The sequence below is a fragment of the Natator depressus genome, chromosome 17 (assembly GCF_965152275.1).
Source record: "Natator depressus isolate rNatDep1 chromosome 17, rNatDep2.hap1, whole genome shotgun sequence".
NCBI classification, from domain to species: domain Eukaryota; kingdom Metazoa; phylum Chordata; order Testudines; family Cheloniidae; genus Natator; species Natator depressus.
In genome coordinates this window covers 9,069,374-9,088,093 of record NC_134250.1, presented here as the reverse complement: position 1 = coordinate 9,088,093, position 18,720 = coordinate 9,069,374, and the positions used below count along the sequence as shown (strand labels likewise).

The 18,720-nt window shown below is 41.8% G+C and overlaps 1 protein-coding gene across 15 annotated transcripts in view; it reads left to right on the top strand.

Annotated features, from left to right (window-relative positions):
- Nucleotides 1–1,505: 1,505 nt before the first annotated feature.
- MSI2 (musashi RNA binding protein 2) overlaps nucleotides 1,506–18,720 on the top strand; it is a 382,062-nt gene continuing 364,847 nt past the window's right edge. For 14 of the 15 annotated variants that reach the window (XM_074974408.1, XM_074974416.1, XM_074974413.1 and 11 more), the window contains exons 1-5: nucleotides 1,506–1,631; nucleotides 1,949–1,989; nucleotides 2,379–2,460; nucleotides 3,094–3,178; nucleotides 7,263–7,304. In XM_074974408.1, coding sequence (XP_074830509.1) covers nucleotides 1,570–1,631; nucleotides 1,949–1,989; nucleotides 2,379–2,460; nucleotides 3,094–3,178; nucleotides 7,263–7,304 — 312 coding nt within the window. In that variant the 5' untranslated portion in view covers nucleotides 1,506–1,569. Of the gene's footprint in view, nucleotides 1,632–1,948; nucleotides 1,990–2,378; nucleotides 2,461–3,093; nucleotides 3,179–5,015; nucleotides 5,108–7,262; nucleotides 7,305–18,720 lie in introns of those variants that run through there. The other variant, XM_074974415.1, reaches the window with a different exon arrangement.

Sequence of the window (18,720 nt, the reverse complement as noted above, 5' to 3'; positions counted from 1 at the left end):
TCAAATCTGGGCACAATGGGACACAAGTGGGTTTGCCTGAGTAAAGAGCTGAATTAGGCTGCACAAGATGCCTTTTGAGGTAGTTGTTGTTATCCCCATCGTCAGGATAGGAAGCTGAAGCACAGAGAGGTCAAATAGCTTGACCAAGGTCACACAGTGAGACAGTGGCAGACTAGGGAAAAGAACCCAGACTTCCAGCCTTGTGATTTAATCACTAGACAATGCTTCCTTTTGATTTATGAATTCCATGCAGAATCCTGCTGTAAAGAAGTTAGAAACTAGCTCTGCGTGTGTGTGTGTGTGTGTGTGTGTATTTAGCAGGAAGACCCTGATTCTGCAAACACGCATGTGCTTAACTTTGGTACCATGAACAGACTGGGGCCATGGGTTGCATACACATGTTCGGCACTACGTTTCACATCTTCTCACTTGACAATGAAATATAATTTATTTGAAGAGGTCACAAACTTTTTTTCCCCCTCCTCACCCAGTTATTTCCTTCAGGTCAGTAAGATTCTTTATTAAAGGAGAGAATAGAAAGAGTGATGCTGGGAAGAGCAGGAAGCCCTCATCCAAGTCTCCCTCATTTTGTGTGTGTGTGGGGGGGTTGATCTTGCAGTGGCAAGCAAAACTGGTCCTGTAGCAGATAGAGATTTCGACTGAGAACAGACTTCAGCATTAGGCCTTTGGGGATGAATTGAAAGTGATGATGATGATGTGTTGTTTCTATTTCATTAACAGTCAGAATCCGGACCCAGTGTGCCAAGTGCTGCATGAACTGATGCAAAGACAGGACACTTGCCTTGAAAGATCTTGTTACAGTAGGCTATTTATAAAGCTTGTCATTTTTTGGGGTGTGTAGACTATCCTCTTCTTTTAAAATGTCTCAGACTGACCCTTGCGTCAGTGGGGGTTTTTTGTTGTTGTTTTTTTTTTTGTGGGGGGGCTGTCACTCTGATTAGCAAAGGCTCCAAGACAGGTTGCTTTAGCTGCAAGGTTGTTCTTATTTATTATAGACTCCAAGAGGATGAACAGCGGTTCCTCCTGTATTCCCCCCCCACCCGCTTTGCAGGCAGCTGGGCTCCCTGGCATAGATGGACCATGCCTACAGTCGAGCGAGGTTAGCAGCCTTCTCTCCAGCCCTGCGAAGAGGCAGCTGAAGGATCCGTGTCACGGTCAGAGACTGTGAGAGCCGTTTGGGGGGCTGGGGCGGGGGGGACAGAGAGGGGCAGTGCTGAGACTGATGACGTCCTCCGAATGGGTTACATTACGTTCTAGAACTCCGCCCCATGTGCGTTCAGGGGAGGGGAGGGGGGAGAGAAGGAGGAGGGAGCAGGAGATGGAGGGAGGAGAGGATGGTAGATGGGGGGGAGGGAAGGAGCTGAGCTAAGCTGATCCCACGTGTGACGGATCTGGCTGCTTCCCCGGCTCCTCTCTCCAGTAATATTCTCTGGTAGGAGAAGGAAAAAAAAAAAAAAAAAGAAAAAAAAAGGGGGGGGGAGGGTGGTGGGGGTTTCTTCAGGGGCTTTCGCTCTGCGCTGCTCAGGATCACTGTGGGTTTTTGCAGACATGGAGGCAGATGGGAGCCAAGCTACCTCTGGAAGCCCAAACGACTCCCAGCACGACCCTGGGTAAGTTTACCAGCCCCCCCCCCCATCCCCACTTGATATGATTTCCTTGGCTAGGTGTTGGGGTGGGGGGGAAGAGGGGCAGAGAAGAGAGCCCCGAAGGCAGAGCCATGCCGGCGCTTCTGGTGCCCCCCTGTCCCTGAGTTGCTCACCTTGGGTGGGTTGCATTGAACTGCCCCCCTCCCTCACCCCTCCTCCCCTCCCTTCTCCCCCCCCCAGCGCACTCTCTCTCTCTCTCTTCCTTTTAGCTTTTGTAAGTTACACGTCAAAATGGCCGATCTGACATCTGTGCTTAACTCTGTTCTGTTTTCTTCTTCCAGTAAAATGTTTATTGGAGGCCTGAGCTGGCAAACCTCACCAGGTAAGGGACAGGGTATGTGTGTGTGGGGGTGGGGTGGGGCCCAACCCCCCACCCACCCTCAACCCTGGGTGCTTTATTGCTCTTTGTTATCCCCGTTCAGTTACCTCTCGTCGTTGGGGTCCCCCCCCCTCACACCACACACACTTCTTCTCCTGAACAAGGTTGTAGATCTGTATTCCCCCCCCATAGCAAAGCCTTTGTCGAGTCCTCTATTCGACCTTAAATTGTGTGTGCGCGCGCGCCTTTAAAAAGAAATGCAAAACACCCCCCCTCCATCCCACCACAAATTAAAACTCCTTGAGTGATCAGAATTGCATTTGCTTTTATTTCTCTTCTCCCCCCCCCTTCTCTCTCTCTCTCTCTCTCTCTCTTTCCTTCTCTCTCTACAGATAGCCTTAGAGACTATTTTAGCAAATTTGGAGAAATTAGAGAATGTATGGTCATGAGGGACCCTACCACAAAACGTTCCAGGTAAATTCTCCTTCTCTTTTTAATTTCATTTGTTTTACAATCAAAGTTTTAAAGTTCTCTCTTTGTGTGTATGTGTATATATTGTCCAAAAGTACCAAGGAATATGTTTATACATTTTTAGCTGAAAATGATTTTTTTAATAAACTTTCCCATCCCCTAAACAAAACGCTGAAGACTATTGATTGTGACCTGTTTATTTGATTCCCCCCCCCCTTTGCACTGTCATTTTAATTGCCCTTTCATCTTTGATTAATTGTGGGGTACTCTAAATAGAACACAAATATACCAATTTTTGCTGGGTACACTTTGCAAACAGTTGTATTTGTTGTTTTTTTTTGTTTTTTAAGTATCTTTGGTTTCCCCTCTCTCTGACGGTGATCACAACACCCCAGTCCTGTGTGCTCCAGTTTAAAACAAAGCATGAAGAGGGGGTTGAAAGGTGAAGGGGAGGTGGGATTGGAGAGACCTACATTATCTCCTCCCTTCTAAATCTGAGAGATTTTTCAGTGGGAGGGGGCAGATGGGGAAAGGAAGAAACTGTTATTTATTTTTCTTAGGCTTTTTTTTGTTTGTTTGTTTTGGTCTAGCTCTTATGTTCTCTTCCCCCACACCTTGTTCTTTGTCTCATTTCAGAGGCTTCGGTTTCGTTACGTTTGCTGATCCGGCAAGTGTAGATAAAGTATTAGCTCAGCCCCATCATGAATTAGATTCCAAGACGGTATGTTATGTGCGTTGTTGTTTTAATGTGTCCTTTATTTCCTGCAATGTTATGACTGTGACAGGCTTATTTAAAGGGACAGTGCCCTTTTTGTTTGGTTTGCTGGAGCTGCAGTTTTTGGGTTTTTTTGTTGTTTTTTTTTTTAAAACTCAACATAAAACTGTCCCTGAGCGAGATGTTCATTCTGATCATTTTTCAGATTTCACTTTTAACTTTGAAAAGCTGTCACTTTTTTAAAAAAAAAAAAATAACAACTTTTTTTTACCATCACTACAAATCCAGATCATGATCCTCCAGCCTCACAGTGAAATTAACAATATCATAGAGTAAAAAACTAACTTTTTTGAGGGGTGGGGTGGGAAGAGGAACGGTGTATAAGTAAAAAAGAGGCCACTCTTGGTAGGAACTTTTTTCTTTCTTTTTTTCTTTTTTTTTTTTTTTACACCTTATCGTGGGAGTTGATGGTTTACCCTTGAATGACACACGTTTCTGAAGTTCTTCCAATCTCCCCTTTCTCAAAGTAGGTTTTTTTGGAGGCAAGGAGGAGGAGGGTGTTGTGAGACTTACAAGATAGTGTAGTAAAACGGTTGGGGCTCTTTGGAGGAAAGGTGCTACAGAAGCAAAAATAATAGATTATCATTTTTGCGAAGCTTTTCACTGTAATAAGTCCCCATTGGATCATGCAGGAAAATGCACAAAAGAGTCAGCCAATTTGTTACTTTTTTGCTTTTTTTCATATGTAAATTACATGACTTTCCCCACATGTTACATTTTCAGTATTGGATCTGGCAGTGGACACTAAGTGTTTATGCAGATAGACCCTAGTTTTAATTCTTCTCTCAGTGCTATGCCAAAAAGTGGCGTTTGGGTCTTGTTACTTGGTTTCAGTTATAAGCCTCAGCAAACTTAGAAAAAAGGACACTAGTAAAGGTCATTATTGCTTTTGGTAGAGTGCTGTCTGAAAGGGACAGAACTTTGGGAAGGGACGAATCTTCTTGGTTTAAGTGTCTGGCAGAACATCTGCTAAATGTGTCAAGTGGTTTTTGTTGTTCGTAACTGTCTTTTATGGTACATGTTTTGGATCTTAAATGTTTTCTTTCAACATGAGTGTTGATGGTTGGCGGGATTATGTTTTAATGCTGTTAAAGACTTATTTTGTGACGAATATAGCTAAATAAAGAACAGAACTGAACCCGACATGAGTGCATGATATTTTCTTTCTATTTTTTTAACTTGCATTTTAAAAAATAACCCTACAGAAGCAGGTGGAAAGTAGTGTTTTAATTTGCCCAGCAAATTCTGCTGGGCTTGTCTGAACACGTAGCTCATGCTTTCACATTCCTTAATAATTTGATTTTAGGTTTAATCAGATATGGCAAGATAACTGATTCAACTGAACTCTGAGATTAAGCTCTCACCAGATTTCTGCTGTACAACTGTATCTGGATTTTTCTTTTTTTTTTTTTTAACAAAAAGAATAAGTTTAGATAAGATAAGGCAGGCAACATTTCTTGAACTAGATTAAAAAACAACTACAACCTAGAAGCTCACCCAGAATTATTATTGATGATTTCTTACCTCCTTCCCTTAGCCCTACGTTGCAGTTTAGTCACTGGAATGTATTTAATTTGCTCCTGGGCAGGGGAAGGGCAAAGAAATAGACAAAAATAAACTTACATCAGATTTGATTATGCTGCAGTGATTGATTCTACTTAAACAGAACCCACCCATGAAAACAACAGCATTTTTCAAAAAGTAAGACCAGCCAAGTTCTCACTCAGCCATTTATTTGTAGACATATGATAGTAACTGTTCTTTAGTATAACGTAGCATTTGACTCTGTTTCAACGTTCAGCACAGGAGGCAGATCAGATCGGTTGGGTATTGGCATGGAAACGGCGCTCTTGTTGCGTTAAAAGCTTTGTTTAGGTAATGGCCATTCATATCAGAAATAGTATTATAGTCATTTCATAGAGGACTTGTAGATACAGTAAGTAGAATTGTATCTAACTAACTAATTTTTTTTTTGGTAGAAGTTTTACTTTGTTTTTGCTGGTGGTTTCAATAGTTGACAGGGATGTGCAAAAGGTACGGATTTGCCATGCTGATTGTGTGTTCCCTTAAACATGTAATGACGTTTCGCCAAAAGTTTCCCAACGAGAAAAATTAAGTTATTTGAACCTAATATTTTCCTTGGGGTGTAAAGACCCCTTTGCTTTGAGAACTGGCCTCCGTAAACTGAGTATTTGTGCTTCAGAATTTGGTGGCTGATACAACTTTTTGCCAGTGCCAAACTTTACAATAATGCCATTGTGGTGTGATTGGAGTCTATTTAATTATCTTTCTCTTTTTGGTAACTTGTTTTTAAAAACAAACAGTATAACTTTGGGGGCTGATACAGAAATGTGCGTAGCTGTTTCTGCCTTTGGGTATCTCAATGGAAAATCCACACCTGTTGTATTTCCCTGGTAGACAAGTACCTAGTCAGTGCTGAATATATTTGTAGATAATAATCTCTGTGAAAAAGGGTAGCTTTCTAGATAAAGGATTTGACTTTTTTATATTTTTTTGAACAATAAAGTGGCATGTAATCACTCATTTCTCAGGTATATGTTTAAAAAAAACCCACTTCTATATAACATAGAGAAATTAATTTATCAATTGAGTATTAAATGATTGTACCATTTACAATTTTGACATTTTAGTTGACTAAAACTACACATAGAGTGACGTGGTGGGTTACCTGTCAGTGACATCACCATAAGCAACATCTGATAGCATTAGTTTAAAAACCCTCAACTCCTTGTCCACAAAATAATCTTAAATTAATATTCCCTTAAAATAGTTTTTATTTCAAAATATCCTTTAACAAAGCCAGGATCTAAGTTGGATATATTAAAAAAAGTAACACTGGAAGCTGTTAAATGTTACTGCAGTTAAACACATGGTTTTTCCCCTTAAATCATCCATTTTTCAAAACTTTTTATTAAGGATGTGTTTATGAGCAAATGCTGCTGAAAGAAGAGGAGGAAATTCAACAGCATATAGACCTTTCATTAGTTTTTTTTTCTTTTTCTTTAAAGGTAGCAGTTTGAGGCATTATTTTGTTTACAACAAGCCATGAATCTGGTGGTGTGTATTTTTTTGTTTAACACCTTGAATGGCAGGAAACAGTGGTCATTTAAAGCCATCTTATTTTTAAGTTGCTTTAAAATTGCCAGACTGGCTTGTTGAACTGGGGACCTGCTTTTTTTTTTTTTTTTTTTTTTTTTTTTTTTTGTAACTTATGAAGTAAAACAGACAGTAAACCCTGCATCTAAAAATAAGGTATCAAGGGATGAAACCATGGTTTTTTATTTCTGTGGCAGTCAGCTTTCCCTTTAAGATTAGTTTAGTTAGCTCCTTCATAGAAAGTCTGCATAAATCTTTTAAGAATGTGGTTTCTTCTAGGTTTAGCACTCATGTGGTGTGCTTTTTTGTTTTGTTTTTTTTGTTTTTTACCCTTCATGGATTTTTTTTTTTTTTTATTGCCCACCTGTGTCCTTTGATGTCAACTGTAAAGCAAATCAGTTAGGAATGCAATTTATAAAATGTAATCTTTGCAGTTGTTTTAGCAAGATAGTTCTAATAATTTAAAAGTAAATAATTTGGATCAGTGTTTTGTATCTTTCTATTGTGGGGGGATGGGGAGCTTTTTTTTTTTTTTAAAAGAGAACCCCCAGGGGCATGTGTTGAAAGCTGAACAAACTTGCAGATTAAGATTGTGATCCAAAATGGAGTCCATCTCTATACAAATCTACAGAATATGCTGGTAATATTTAACATCCAGCTCTTGTTGGAGAGGCACCAGCCCAAAAAGTAGTACAGAGCATCTTGTATACCATGTAAGTTGTAGTATAGAATGCACTAGATATCATTTACAGACCAGATCAATTCAGTCCCACTCTAAATCTGACCATAGTCCATTAGCTCCTAAATTGCTCTAGAAGGTCCAGTGTGCTGAATTTTAAGCCTGAGAAATGAGGGATTAATAATTCAATGGTTTAAAAAAATTAACATGATTTTCCCCATTCTTTTCCCTCAGATTGACCCTAAAGTTGCATTTCCCCGACGAGCACAGCCTAAGGTAAGTAGGAGGATCAATAATAGGATTTTAGGCACACAGAGTCATTGTTGCCAGGCAGTTCAGGTTTCAAACAGGGAATTGGCAATGAAAGCTTTTAAAGCTGGAGCGCATGGCGTCTTAAGGGTATCAGCATATGGCTGTGAAACTACAGGAGAGCTGCTTTGTGCGATATTACATGTCTCCAGTTTAACTATCTCCTTACGGAGTCCCAGTCATTTGTGCCAGTCTGAAGGAGTCTTAGCTTTTTCTCATTGTAATGGGAGAGCATTGCTTACAATTGTTACAGTATTTTGTACCATATCTTGCTACAGTATTTATGAAGAGTTTTTGGTTTAAGTGCAGGGTTTCTTGCTCGTTTCAGGCTGAGCTTTGAGCTCCTTGGCTTTGATGGATGGGAATAAATCTCTGCCCTCATGCTTTGTGAGTTTTCTTTTGTATAACTTTTGAGAGGTGTTTGGGCACTAATAAGTGGTGGGTAATGAGTTCTTGATTGGTATGAAGCTCTGAACTTTTATGAGCATTGGGTATGCCTTTCCAAGAAGGATGAACAAAGAGCTGTAAGTCTTTTATCCTACTAGTCTTATTGGATAGTGACCTGCTCCTTATAGGGCATACTTTGCTATAATGTGGTCAGTTTCCATGTTGGGATAGACACTTTAGCCATGTGCAGAGAAGCTTTCATCTGCATGCTATCTCTGAAATATATCTTGGTACCATTGGTGCTGGAGGACCTGTCTGTGGAATTGAAACAGTTCTTACTATTTAGAACTCTGTTTTGCAAAAGCAGTAGATCAGTTTTTCAAATTCCAATATGCAATCAGTTAACTTGACTTTCGAAGTCTGAGTCTGAAAAAGAGTTTCTACAGTTAACTTTCTTCTCTTTTGCTTTGTCTCCACTGCAAAAACTTAATTCAAATGGTATACAACATTGATATATATTAAAATCAACCTGGATTGCTTCTGTATTCTGTTCTAGTCCTGCCCCCTCATTAAGAAGTGGGGGTGGAGAGGGAGGCGAATAGGAAGCTGTAGACACAGGCGAAAAGGGAATAGTGGTTGAAATTGGTGGGTAGAGACTGCCTAAACAAGTTTAACTGAATATTTTTATTGTACATAATCCCTCATGAGAGCGAGCAATTTAATAGTGCATGATGTTATAACATTATATACTGTATAAAGCACACATCCAGAAGAAAATGTGTAATTTAACAACTCTGGGCATATAGCAAGAGGAGTAATAGCAATTTAAAAAAAAATCTACATGCAGAAATTAAAACTAAACAAATGTACTTAAACCTTTCCTTGAGGGCTCTTACTTTCTTAAGATGTAGCTAATGCTAATTAATGACAAAAGAGGGGGCTGGCTTATTTCTGTACTAAGCAAAGAGTTTTGTGTTATGTAGGGTTTGATAGCTTTGGGATTATGTTGTTGAGTAGTGCTGTGTTTCACACAGTGCATTCCTTAAAGCTACAGAAGTCCTAACTAGTCTTGAAATTAAATTATGAAGGTCGTCTTGCCTCATAATATGTTTCCCCTGCACCTTTTCTTTTTTAAAGCATCTTTCAATTTCTAATTGTCTTCTGTTACCAAAGCTGTCTGTACTGTCAGTATTGTTTGTTTGCAAAAGCTTGTAATGATGATAAATGAGTATTATGGATCTGAGTGAGTTAATTTTTGATTGTTGCCAAAAATATTCTTCCACATTAAAGATCTGAATGCAAAATCAGGTCATCTTTGCCAAGTGGATTTTTAAAAAAAATCTTGATAGTAAACATCTCTAAGTTATGGGGCAAATGATGAAACATATGTAGGCTTCCACTCTTAGCATGAAGCCACCCTGTATGGAAAGCTAAGCATATTTTGCTTACATCTAATCCTGATTTTTATTCAGTCCTCTTTAATAATGGATTCAAATTTTTATTTAGCAGGTTGTGTTTTTTAGTTTTTTTTTAAAAAAAAGGCTTAAAATTGGAAGGAAACACACAGTAAATTAGTTGCAATAAAGAACAGATTTAATATTAGTGCTGTCATAATATTCTTTAATACATCTTATAAATAAAAACCTGTTTTGACCTGTTTTTTTAAATTAGCTGTTGAATTAAGGCTTTAGAGTATAGCAGTTCGCCTGTCCTAGTTGAGCAGTAAATGTTGAGTGTTAAAATGCAACTGTGCTTCAATCGAATTAACTAGTTGATGCTTGAGTCCATAGAGATTAATGCCGTTAATGAAATGTCTACCTTTTTGTGAGTTTTTTTTCTCAGTAGTTCATCTTCCTGTTATGTTTAGTATCATATCAATTCTTTTTTGAAACAGGAGCTTTTTGCACTCTAAAGTGATTGTTGTTGAAATATATTGGTGGAAGCTGGTGGAATGTTCCCCGTTCTCAGTCACAAGTAACATGCAGCAGTGCTCTCCTCACCTCTCTGGCAGTAGGCCTTTTGACCTGCCGAGCCAACCTTCCAAGGTGGCGTGTTGGGCTGTTCAAAGAGTGAATTTACTGTTGACGTTCTGTCAGCGCAGAGATGGAATATGGTAACATTAGGATTATGTGCAGCCCTTTGCCAGTTCACGTACTTAGCTTATTTCTGCACTTAAATTATTTTTGCGTCTACAAATTATTTTTTAAAAGGTTTTTTTTTCCGCCCCTTGTGATGCTCCAATCAAACGAATGTTTAGAGGTGGCCAATTGCTGTCTTTCAAACAGGGTTGTGATAACACATTTTCCTTTGGGCTCCCTTACCTGTGTCTTCAGGATTTGACACCTCAGTGATGATGCAGATCAGTTACTGAGCAAGAAGTGGCAGGCTGTAACAGCTGAGAATTCTTCCCCTCTTTTGTAGAATGACCGTAGCAGATCTCTAGGCATTTGCTTCTAATGGATTACACCATAATGTGTAATCCTACTCTTCTTGTGAAGGCTAGGGCAACTTGCAGCCATTGTTTTAAGAAATTTTGCTGCCGGGGTTTAAAACTTGTTGAGTCTGTAGAATCTGGCTAATATGAGATGAAGGAAATAGAGAAATACAGTCTTGCAGTTGCTGCTGTTACCCGGTAAAAATTCTGATTAACTTCCAGCTTCTGAAAGGAACGTTGAAATAATGGAGCATTTATAGCATTACTAACCTGAAAATCTTTTAAAAAGAAAACAATATGTACCTGGGAGAAAAAAGACCAAATTCTTTCATTCCCATTGTTAACAATAAGGACACTAACAATTGAGGGTTTTTTAGAGAGAGAGAGAAAAACCCTATTATCCCAAACTCCACATTATCCGAATCTCTTCCTTGTTTCCCGACAGGCCTGTCCACAAGACACATGCCTGTGTGCAACCCCCCAGTTTGCCACCCTGCCCAGCTGTCAGCATGCGATTCCCTGACACCTGTGCCCAGTTGCCTGCATGCCCGTCTCCTGCCCACACCTTACCTCTTGGTCTGTTCGGTGTCATATTTTAGGCTCTGGCTGCTGCAGCAGCCCCCCGAGTGCCCTGGGGACTGCAGCACTGAGGTGCCCAGCTCCCTTTTCAGCAGGGCCTCTGTGCTCCCCAGGCAGCCTGCAAGAGCCAGTGCTGGGGCGTGCACCGAGCTGGGCAGCTGCAGGAGGAGCCTGGGTGCTAGGGAGTCTGTTGCCTTGCTGTTACTGCACATGTATAGTGACAGCAGGGAAGTCCAGCTGTTTCTTGTTGAAAGGCAGAGCTTGTTCGATGCCCTCTTGATTATCCAAATGCCTGTTTATCTGAATAGCACAGGGGAAATAGATTTTATTCAGATAAACAGGAATAAACTTTGTGTGTGTGTACACATTTGCAGATATTACTTTACTTTATTAAGTGGCGGGGGATAAGATAACGATCTCATTTAATTTGCTTCTTCTGTATTTTCCAATGTCTGGATCCTTCTTTGTCTCTCTTGGAAAATGTGAAAAGCATTGTATGAAAAAGAGGCAGACAAGTTTCCAGTGGAAGCTTGACATCAGTGGGGCTACTCATGGCAGTCATGTTATGTGCCCAAGTGTTCAAAGGATCAGGCCTTAGGGTACAAACACTTGACATCAGGGTCCAGTGCTGCTTGTTGTGAATAGTCCTAGCAGGTGGAGTAGATCGGACCACTCGCCACAGGGAAGATTACATATCAAAACACTGTTGAGTGTAACCTGCTGACTTAAAAGTGTTATGTTTTTCTCCAGTAGATGGTCTACACAAAGGACAAGCCTACTGTTGCTGCCAGCTAGTGGAGTTCCTCCTTCAGCTCAAATAGTAGAGGCCTGTGCTCTTGGTGCTGAATATCCTGGGTTCTGCGCCTGTTGTCAACCCAGAGCGGAGGTCATTACATTTTCAGGATTGTGTTTCAAATTAAATAATGCCATCCACAGATGACCTGGGCACATCATCCCAGATGACAGTTCAGTTGCAAAACAGTGAAAAGATTTTAACCTGAGAGGATTTTGTGTGTTGGTCTGGATGCGCCAGGGAAGCATGTCTCATTTCAACCTTTTAAGAGAGCGTTGAGCTTTATTTAAAATAACCTGACAGAGCCTTATTTCAACCTTGGATGCTATTCAGTGGACAGATTGTCAGCTGATTTCTTGCTTTGAATTACTGTGTGCAAATGGGCATACAGGCTTCTGCGTGGGTAGGTAGTCTCCCAGCTAGCCATGTAAGCAGGCAGATCGCTGTCTGGGCATGTGGAACATAAGCGTGTAATCACGCACACCCTCCCCTCCCCTCCATTCTGATTGAAAAGCTGAATTTTGTAGCCTTCCCTTTCATTTGGATCATGCATTATTAAACTCTAATATATTTACTAGTTATTGCAAAGCAGTAAGCAGAGAGCATGTCCTGCCAGAATAAATATACAGGCTAGATTGTCAAGCTGTCTAGGGGGTTTGGATGCCTACCCCCCTTTAATTTTAATGGAAATCAGGTGTCTAAGTCCCTTGGACAGCTGTGTAAATCCAAGCCGGATTGTCTGTTTTCTTATACAGCATTCACCTTGCAGTGACATTATGATAGCCAAGCATTTGGTGGTGGTTCCTGTTGCACTCTGTTCTATACGCCCCGTGATTTGCCCACTGCTTCCCAGGGTTACTGAAGTAAAGGGTGAGAGGTGGAATTTGCTGTATTTTTCACAAGAATGGGAATTAAACACACGAGCAGAACTCAAGACTCTTCTCCCTTTCTTCCCCACCAGCCTGTAGTGGAGCAGTGCAGTCAGACTTGTTCCTTGTGACTTTCTTCCTGTTTGTAAATGGACGAGAGGGAAACGATTCCTTTTTTTTGGGTCACTTTTTTTTTTTTAAGTAATAAAACTAGTACTCCTTCTCCAGCTGTTCCTTGTGCATGCTGAGTAGTGTGAAGTCGGTGCTCAGTAAAGCTGGTAGGCTGCTAGTGGCCAGTTCCTACATAGCCTGTTCAATGAATGCTTGTGTAATCCACTTATTTGGGTAACCCAGATGAATTTCCCCAGCCAGTGGGTGCGTGTAGCCCATACCCATGAAGCATGGTGCTCTGTCTCCCTCTATTGACAGCTGGGCCACACACAGTGGTGGATGAGCCTGCTACAGCCTTGCCGGACGGAGCTAGATCTTTTCGCTCCAGCAGTTGAGGCTCACAGTTTAAGATCCAGAAGTCCCAGGTTCAAATTCAGTTGCTGATGACCCATCCAGGATGCAGCATCAGCCATGCTCTTTAATACTTTTTCCCTCTGGTTGAATGAAACTGAGCAATGCACGTAGAAGCTTTACATTCGGCAAAATGTCCCGGGCTTTATCCAGGGTAGGGTTTTTGAGCTGGGCATGTGGCTTTTTTTGTTTTGAGAAATAAACATTTCTTTCTTCTCCCCAGGCACAAAGTAAAACACTCCAATTGTCTATAATACCAAGAGACTGTTGTGAATTTGGGTATAATAGATGTCTCCCCGTTATCACTGCCTAGGGATGTCTTTTGTGTTTGTTTAGATTGTAAGCTCTTGGGAGCAGGGACTGGCTTTTTGTTCTGTTTGTACAGCACCTAACAAAATGAGGTCCATGCCTAGGGCTCCTATTTGCAGTGACGATGACAATGTACTTATGTTCCCTTTGACTTGCTGCTAACCAGTTGGAGATGACTGGATTGGGTTCCTTTTTGGTGGGCTTATTCCTTTCCTGCCCTTTTCTATACCTCCCCCCCCCCAATAGTTTCTTCCAAGACACCTTTCCCCCCCCCCCCCCTTCACCAACCTTTGGTGAGGGTGAGTTGGGGACAGGGTGTGGAAGAGGGAGAGGTGAAGAGAAGTAGGGTGGCCAATACCCTGGCATGTTTCACTCTCTCTCCAAATTGAGTATGTGTTGTCTGCAAAGTGCTCAGCCTTTTACAGCCTGAGGGCAGATCCAGTAATGACTGATCTATAACCATCAAATTCATTTATTTGTCACTGCCCGTGACAGGCCAGTTAATGTAATGGATTTTTTTTTTTTTTTTGGCTGTTGACTCTGGTGATTTTCTCCCAAATGTTGTGAAATCCAAGACATTAGGGGAATTTGTGAGCTCTTTTTAAGAGGAAAGTTATTGAAAAAGCATAACAAAGTGTATGTAGAAGATAGAGGTATATGATGAAGGGGGGAAAAAAAACAAGCTCTTTGCCCAATTACTGTATATCTGGATGCCCTTTCAGTTCCTAATAGTTATTTATTTATTATTCTTTTACTAGATTTCAGCTTTTACTGCTTTTAAATAGGAAGGTATTCTGGGTCATATAATAAGGGGACGAAAGGCACTTAAACAGAGTCCATCAGCTTAGAAAATCACACTTCTGTCTGAAAATGTTTTACGTGCTGTTACAAGTAACTACTAAGATTGCTATGGCCCTAAATCAGCAGTCTGTCCCTATTTAGTGAAGAAATTGAGCACATGCATAAGTCCCATTTAAATCTGTCAAGCACGTGCATAAGTACTTTGCTGAATCGGGGTGGATTTAAAGAGCATTCTTAAATGGATTTATTGAACTGGGGAGCCTAGAACAGGGATTAGAAGATTACTTTATGCAGTTGACAGTACTTTGTGTATAGTCAGTTTCATGACTTCTCTTGTAAAGTTGCCATCAGTTTCACTTGTTTTCTGTGGGTCTCACCCACAGGGAGACCTTTATTTAAAGGTGGGCGGGGGGGGGGGAAGTGTTGTAAAACCGCAAAAACTGGCAATCTGATGCAGGGGTAGATGTAGTATCTGGCGCTCCTTTTAATTTTTTAAAATAATTGACAGGCTCTCGTTTAGCCTCCAATCCTGCAGACGCATCCCATCGTGCTAAGCGCTGTACAAACACAGAACTAAGAGACAGTCCCTGCCCCAAAGGGCTTCCAATCTAAGTGAGAGACAAGAAATGGATCCAGGCAGATGGGGGAGTGTGAGGAAACAATAGCGATCAGCATGACAGGCAGCACACTGTAATCGCTTGAGTAGTTCCATTGACTTCAATGGGACTATTCATGTGGTTGAAAGGAGGCACAGGCTTAGCTTGTTTGCAGGGATTGGCGTTTGAGAATGTAAACTGTTTGGGGCAAGGACTATTCTGTTACTAATGTATGTACAGTGCCTAGCCCCATCCTGACTGAGGTCTCTAAGGTACTATTGCAGTACATATTCTCAAGTAGACCCGTGTTCCTTTAATCCAATCAGTTTGCAATATCGATAAATACACTTCACACCCTGGGATTTCACAGCTTCCCCTCTCTCCCGAATTCTTTATTGTCTGAAGTGTTGCCTTTATTTTTCTTGATTGTAGAGAAGGTTTCAAGAATGTACTAAATCACTCCTATCCTGCTCCGTGTTGTTGGGCTTTCCTAGATATCTACACATGGCTATATTGTTGCAATCCAGTAGCTTTCATTTTTATTTAAGACCACGCTTTGTAAACTAATTACAAAGCAAGGCCCTGATCCTACAAAGATTTGTGAGCATACTTTGCTTTACAGTCTCCCACAGAACGCAGTGCATAAAGTTAAACATAAGTCAGTGTTTGCAGGATGGTGGGTTAAGTGTGTGTAGGCAGGGATTGGGGGGGGGGGGGAAGGAAGGGGTGGAATAACAGAGCTAGAATGCATCTACCCTCTCCATCCCCCAAGCAAAGACTTGCATTAATTTCCCAAAGACTCCTGTGTACAATAGAGAAGAGGCTTCAAGCTGACTGAAGGGGCAAAGGTCCAAGAAAACTACTGTAGCAAAAAGTGATGCTGAGTGACGGTAATGAGGGGACCAGGCAGGTGGGAGGGAAAATGGCGTGGGGGGGGCAGAGACTAATACCTAGTGAATTAAGTAGTTCCCATGGTTTAAAGTTGTGAAGGCTTGCTGGGTTTGTTTTTCTCTGCGTGTGTGAATGATCTGAGATGGGACTGACCTCATTTCTACTGCTGGATCCAAATGCCGCAGAACTTGGGCAGAGTTCTGGTATGGATCCCGGCTTTGTGAGTCAGATCCATGTGTATTGATAGGAAAGTTTGCATTCTTTAGCTAGGGCTTTTGGTTGATTGAAGCACAAAATCTTGGACAACTCCCTTCAGTTGCCCCCTCTTAGACTTGCTAATAAGATTCCCCGCCTCCTCCAAAAACCTTGGTCACAAAATCAATAGGCATTTTCCCATCTATATTTTATATCCCCACTACCTGTCTTAGCTTGAGTTTGTTCTATGCGTCACTTTTGCATCAGGGAGGAGGATGAGGGACATGAGACAAAAAAGAGGCTCTGAAAATCCCAATTTCATATCCAAACCAAAAGGCCTGACAGATTTTTCAGCTCTTTAAATGCTGAAGCAAACAGAATGCCTCTTAAATAGAGAACTACTAGGAGACTTTGTAACAATTGCTGTATAAATATTTAGTTTTTCGGAAACTTCCTGAAGGACAACTTCAGATCATGTATAACTGTGCAAAGAGGTTAAAAGAAGCCAACCAAGCTGAGCTTTCACTCTGTGGATGTCTCAAGCCTGTGTTGTGGGTTAGTGTCTGGGGCCTGCTTTGTTGAAAAAGCTTGTCAGTTTAAAATCCTTAGCAATAACAAATGTTTTTTTTCATTGGTCACACTAGTGGAATAGGCCAGTGCTGGGGAACATGTCATTAGCAGTTTTTCTGTTGCTCTTGCTAAAAGAATGGAAAGTTCTTGGGAGAATAAGCCCTTCTCAGGCACAGTATACCATGCAGCTTGCCTTTTGGGCATGGGCATGTTATGAACCACTTGTCTCTCCTCCACCCTGAATCTGTGGTATGTAACAATAGTATGCTGGTATTCTCCTCCTCCGTTTATACAGCATATCTCGTGCAGGAGGATTCCAAAGTGCCGCAGATGAATAGAGGAAATGCTTCCCTTGCCAATGAAATGCCACCACTTCTGGGGTTGGGCATAGCAGATATTCCAAGGCCCCTAACTACACTACACACATGGTGAAGCCAGGAAAGGAAGGAAAAACAAAATAAAACTGAAGTTGGAATTGAAAGTTGTACGCCGTGCAAGTTGTACTCTGTGAAAAGCTCTTTTGTGGGTTTGTGGAAATCAGCTGCACTGTCTGCTGAGGAACACACATTTTGCATATAGTGTCTTGACCCTGGGATTCTCTAGAGGGCTTAGCATTCAGTGGGAAGGAAAGTTCTATTTAACTATATTACAGTAGCATATGGAGGTCCCGACTGAGATCAGGCCCTATTGTATCATACAGACATAGTAAGAGACGGTCCTTGTCCCAAAGGCAAAAGATTGGAGGGGAAACAGGCCTGCAGGCAGTTAGGAGTCTAAATACCTTTGAGGATCTAAGCCTGAGTGTCTTGCTCAGGGTCGCATGGCGTAGCTGGGAATAGAACTCTGGTCTCTTGAATGCCAGTTGAGTGCTCTAGCATGCTCTGTCTTTTTCTGTATGGTATGTTTGATACAGGCCATGCTTATGGGGAGATCCTGTGTCCATGAGCAATGGACAAGAAATGCATTAAAGAAAACCGCACCAAACTTAAGCTATTTCTATCATTACTATGGTGCTGCATTGATTGAAATACTCAGTTTAAAAAAAAATCAAAAATTTATACTTAGGACCCAAACTGTTGCCGGTGTTGTGTTGGGCTGTGACTTGTAACTGCTAGAATCACAAGGTTGGTGGTACAACGGGGTTTCTGAACAGCTGCAGCGGTAGTGAGACGTAGGGCGGGAAATTAGATAAGGGTAGGGTAGACCAGAGCAGTGTGAAAGGTAGTTTGTGGTATGAGTTATGGCTAATGCTTGTCACATGGTACAAGCTAGTGTGGTGACTGGGGAGACGGGCTTGCACCAGTTGAACTGGAAGAGTGGGTGGAGAATAACTCAAGTAGTGCATTGTGATGTGGGGACAAATCCAGTACCTCACCTGAGTAACCGTGGCGGGGGGGGTAATGTCTACACTGAAGTCATGGGGTGGCTGTAGACACACCTGTGCTAGCTGTAATCTGGCTAGTTTGGGTACCAGAGCAGTGAAGCTACGGCAGCAGGGTCTTCAGCATGGGCTTGCTGCCTGGGTAATTACCTAGGGTTTTGGGCAAGCTTGTACAGAAGTCCATGAAGCCCCTTACTGCTCCAGTACCGGAGCTAGCTAGATTAAAGCTATCTTGTGTACGTCCACAGTGTGACTGCAGAGTAGACGTACCCTAAGGTGAGCACTAGAGAGACAGCATGCCTCCTCCTTTCCAAGTGGTGCTGGGTTCTCTGACGGTGCTATGCCCCCTATGGAACTGAGCTGTGTGCCACATGGGGCCACGCCTTCTACCCCTATCTCCACATAGGCTGACTTCTGGAGTCCAGTTTTTTCCCTTGTCCAGCAGGACCACACCACTTTCACTGCATGGTGCCTTGTCATCTCCACATGCTCCACCCATGGAGGGTGGCTGTAGTCTTCTGTTTTATGCAAACCAGAGGTATCCCCTAGCCGGCCTGAGTTTGGGTGTCTTGATGCACTTCTACAGTGATGCACGGAGCACTGGAGACAGATGACATCATAGTTGTTTGTCCTAGTTTCCCTTTTGGGTATTAGAGTGGGGATTTCCTGGCATAGTCAGTCCAAGATTCTGGTGGGTGGACGGGTGGTGGTGGTGGAAGGGAGAGAGATTTTCTTGCCATGGTATTCGTATGTTTTTAATTCCTGACTCAATTAGTTTCATGAACTGTGATCAAAGTGGGAGGTTACTACAGCAGTGCATTGAGCCCAGCAAGTTATTTACCAAGGAACAGTTGTCATCTTCTTGTATAATGGATTTTTTCCTTGGCCAAATCAGCAATGCCATTAATTCTCCCCATGAAGTAAAAGGCTAGCTGAAAGTCCTCCATAGCGAAGATTCCCCCAAAGTTTTGTGAATGTGGCTTTGATTTCATTGGAGTTACAATTTAATTAAAAGGCAGCTTAGATCTCTGAATCTCAGTTTGACAGGTGTCTCCA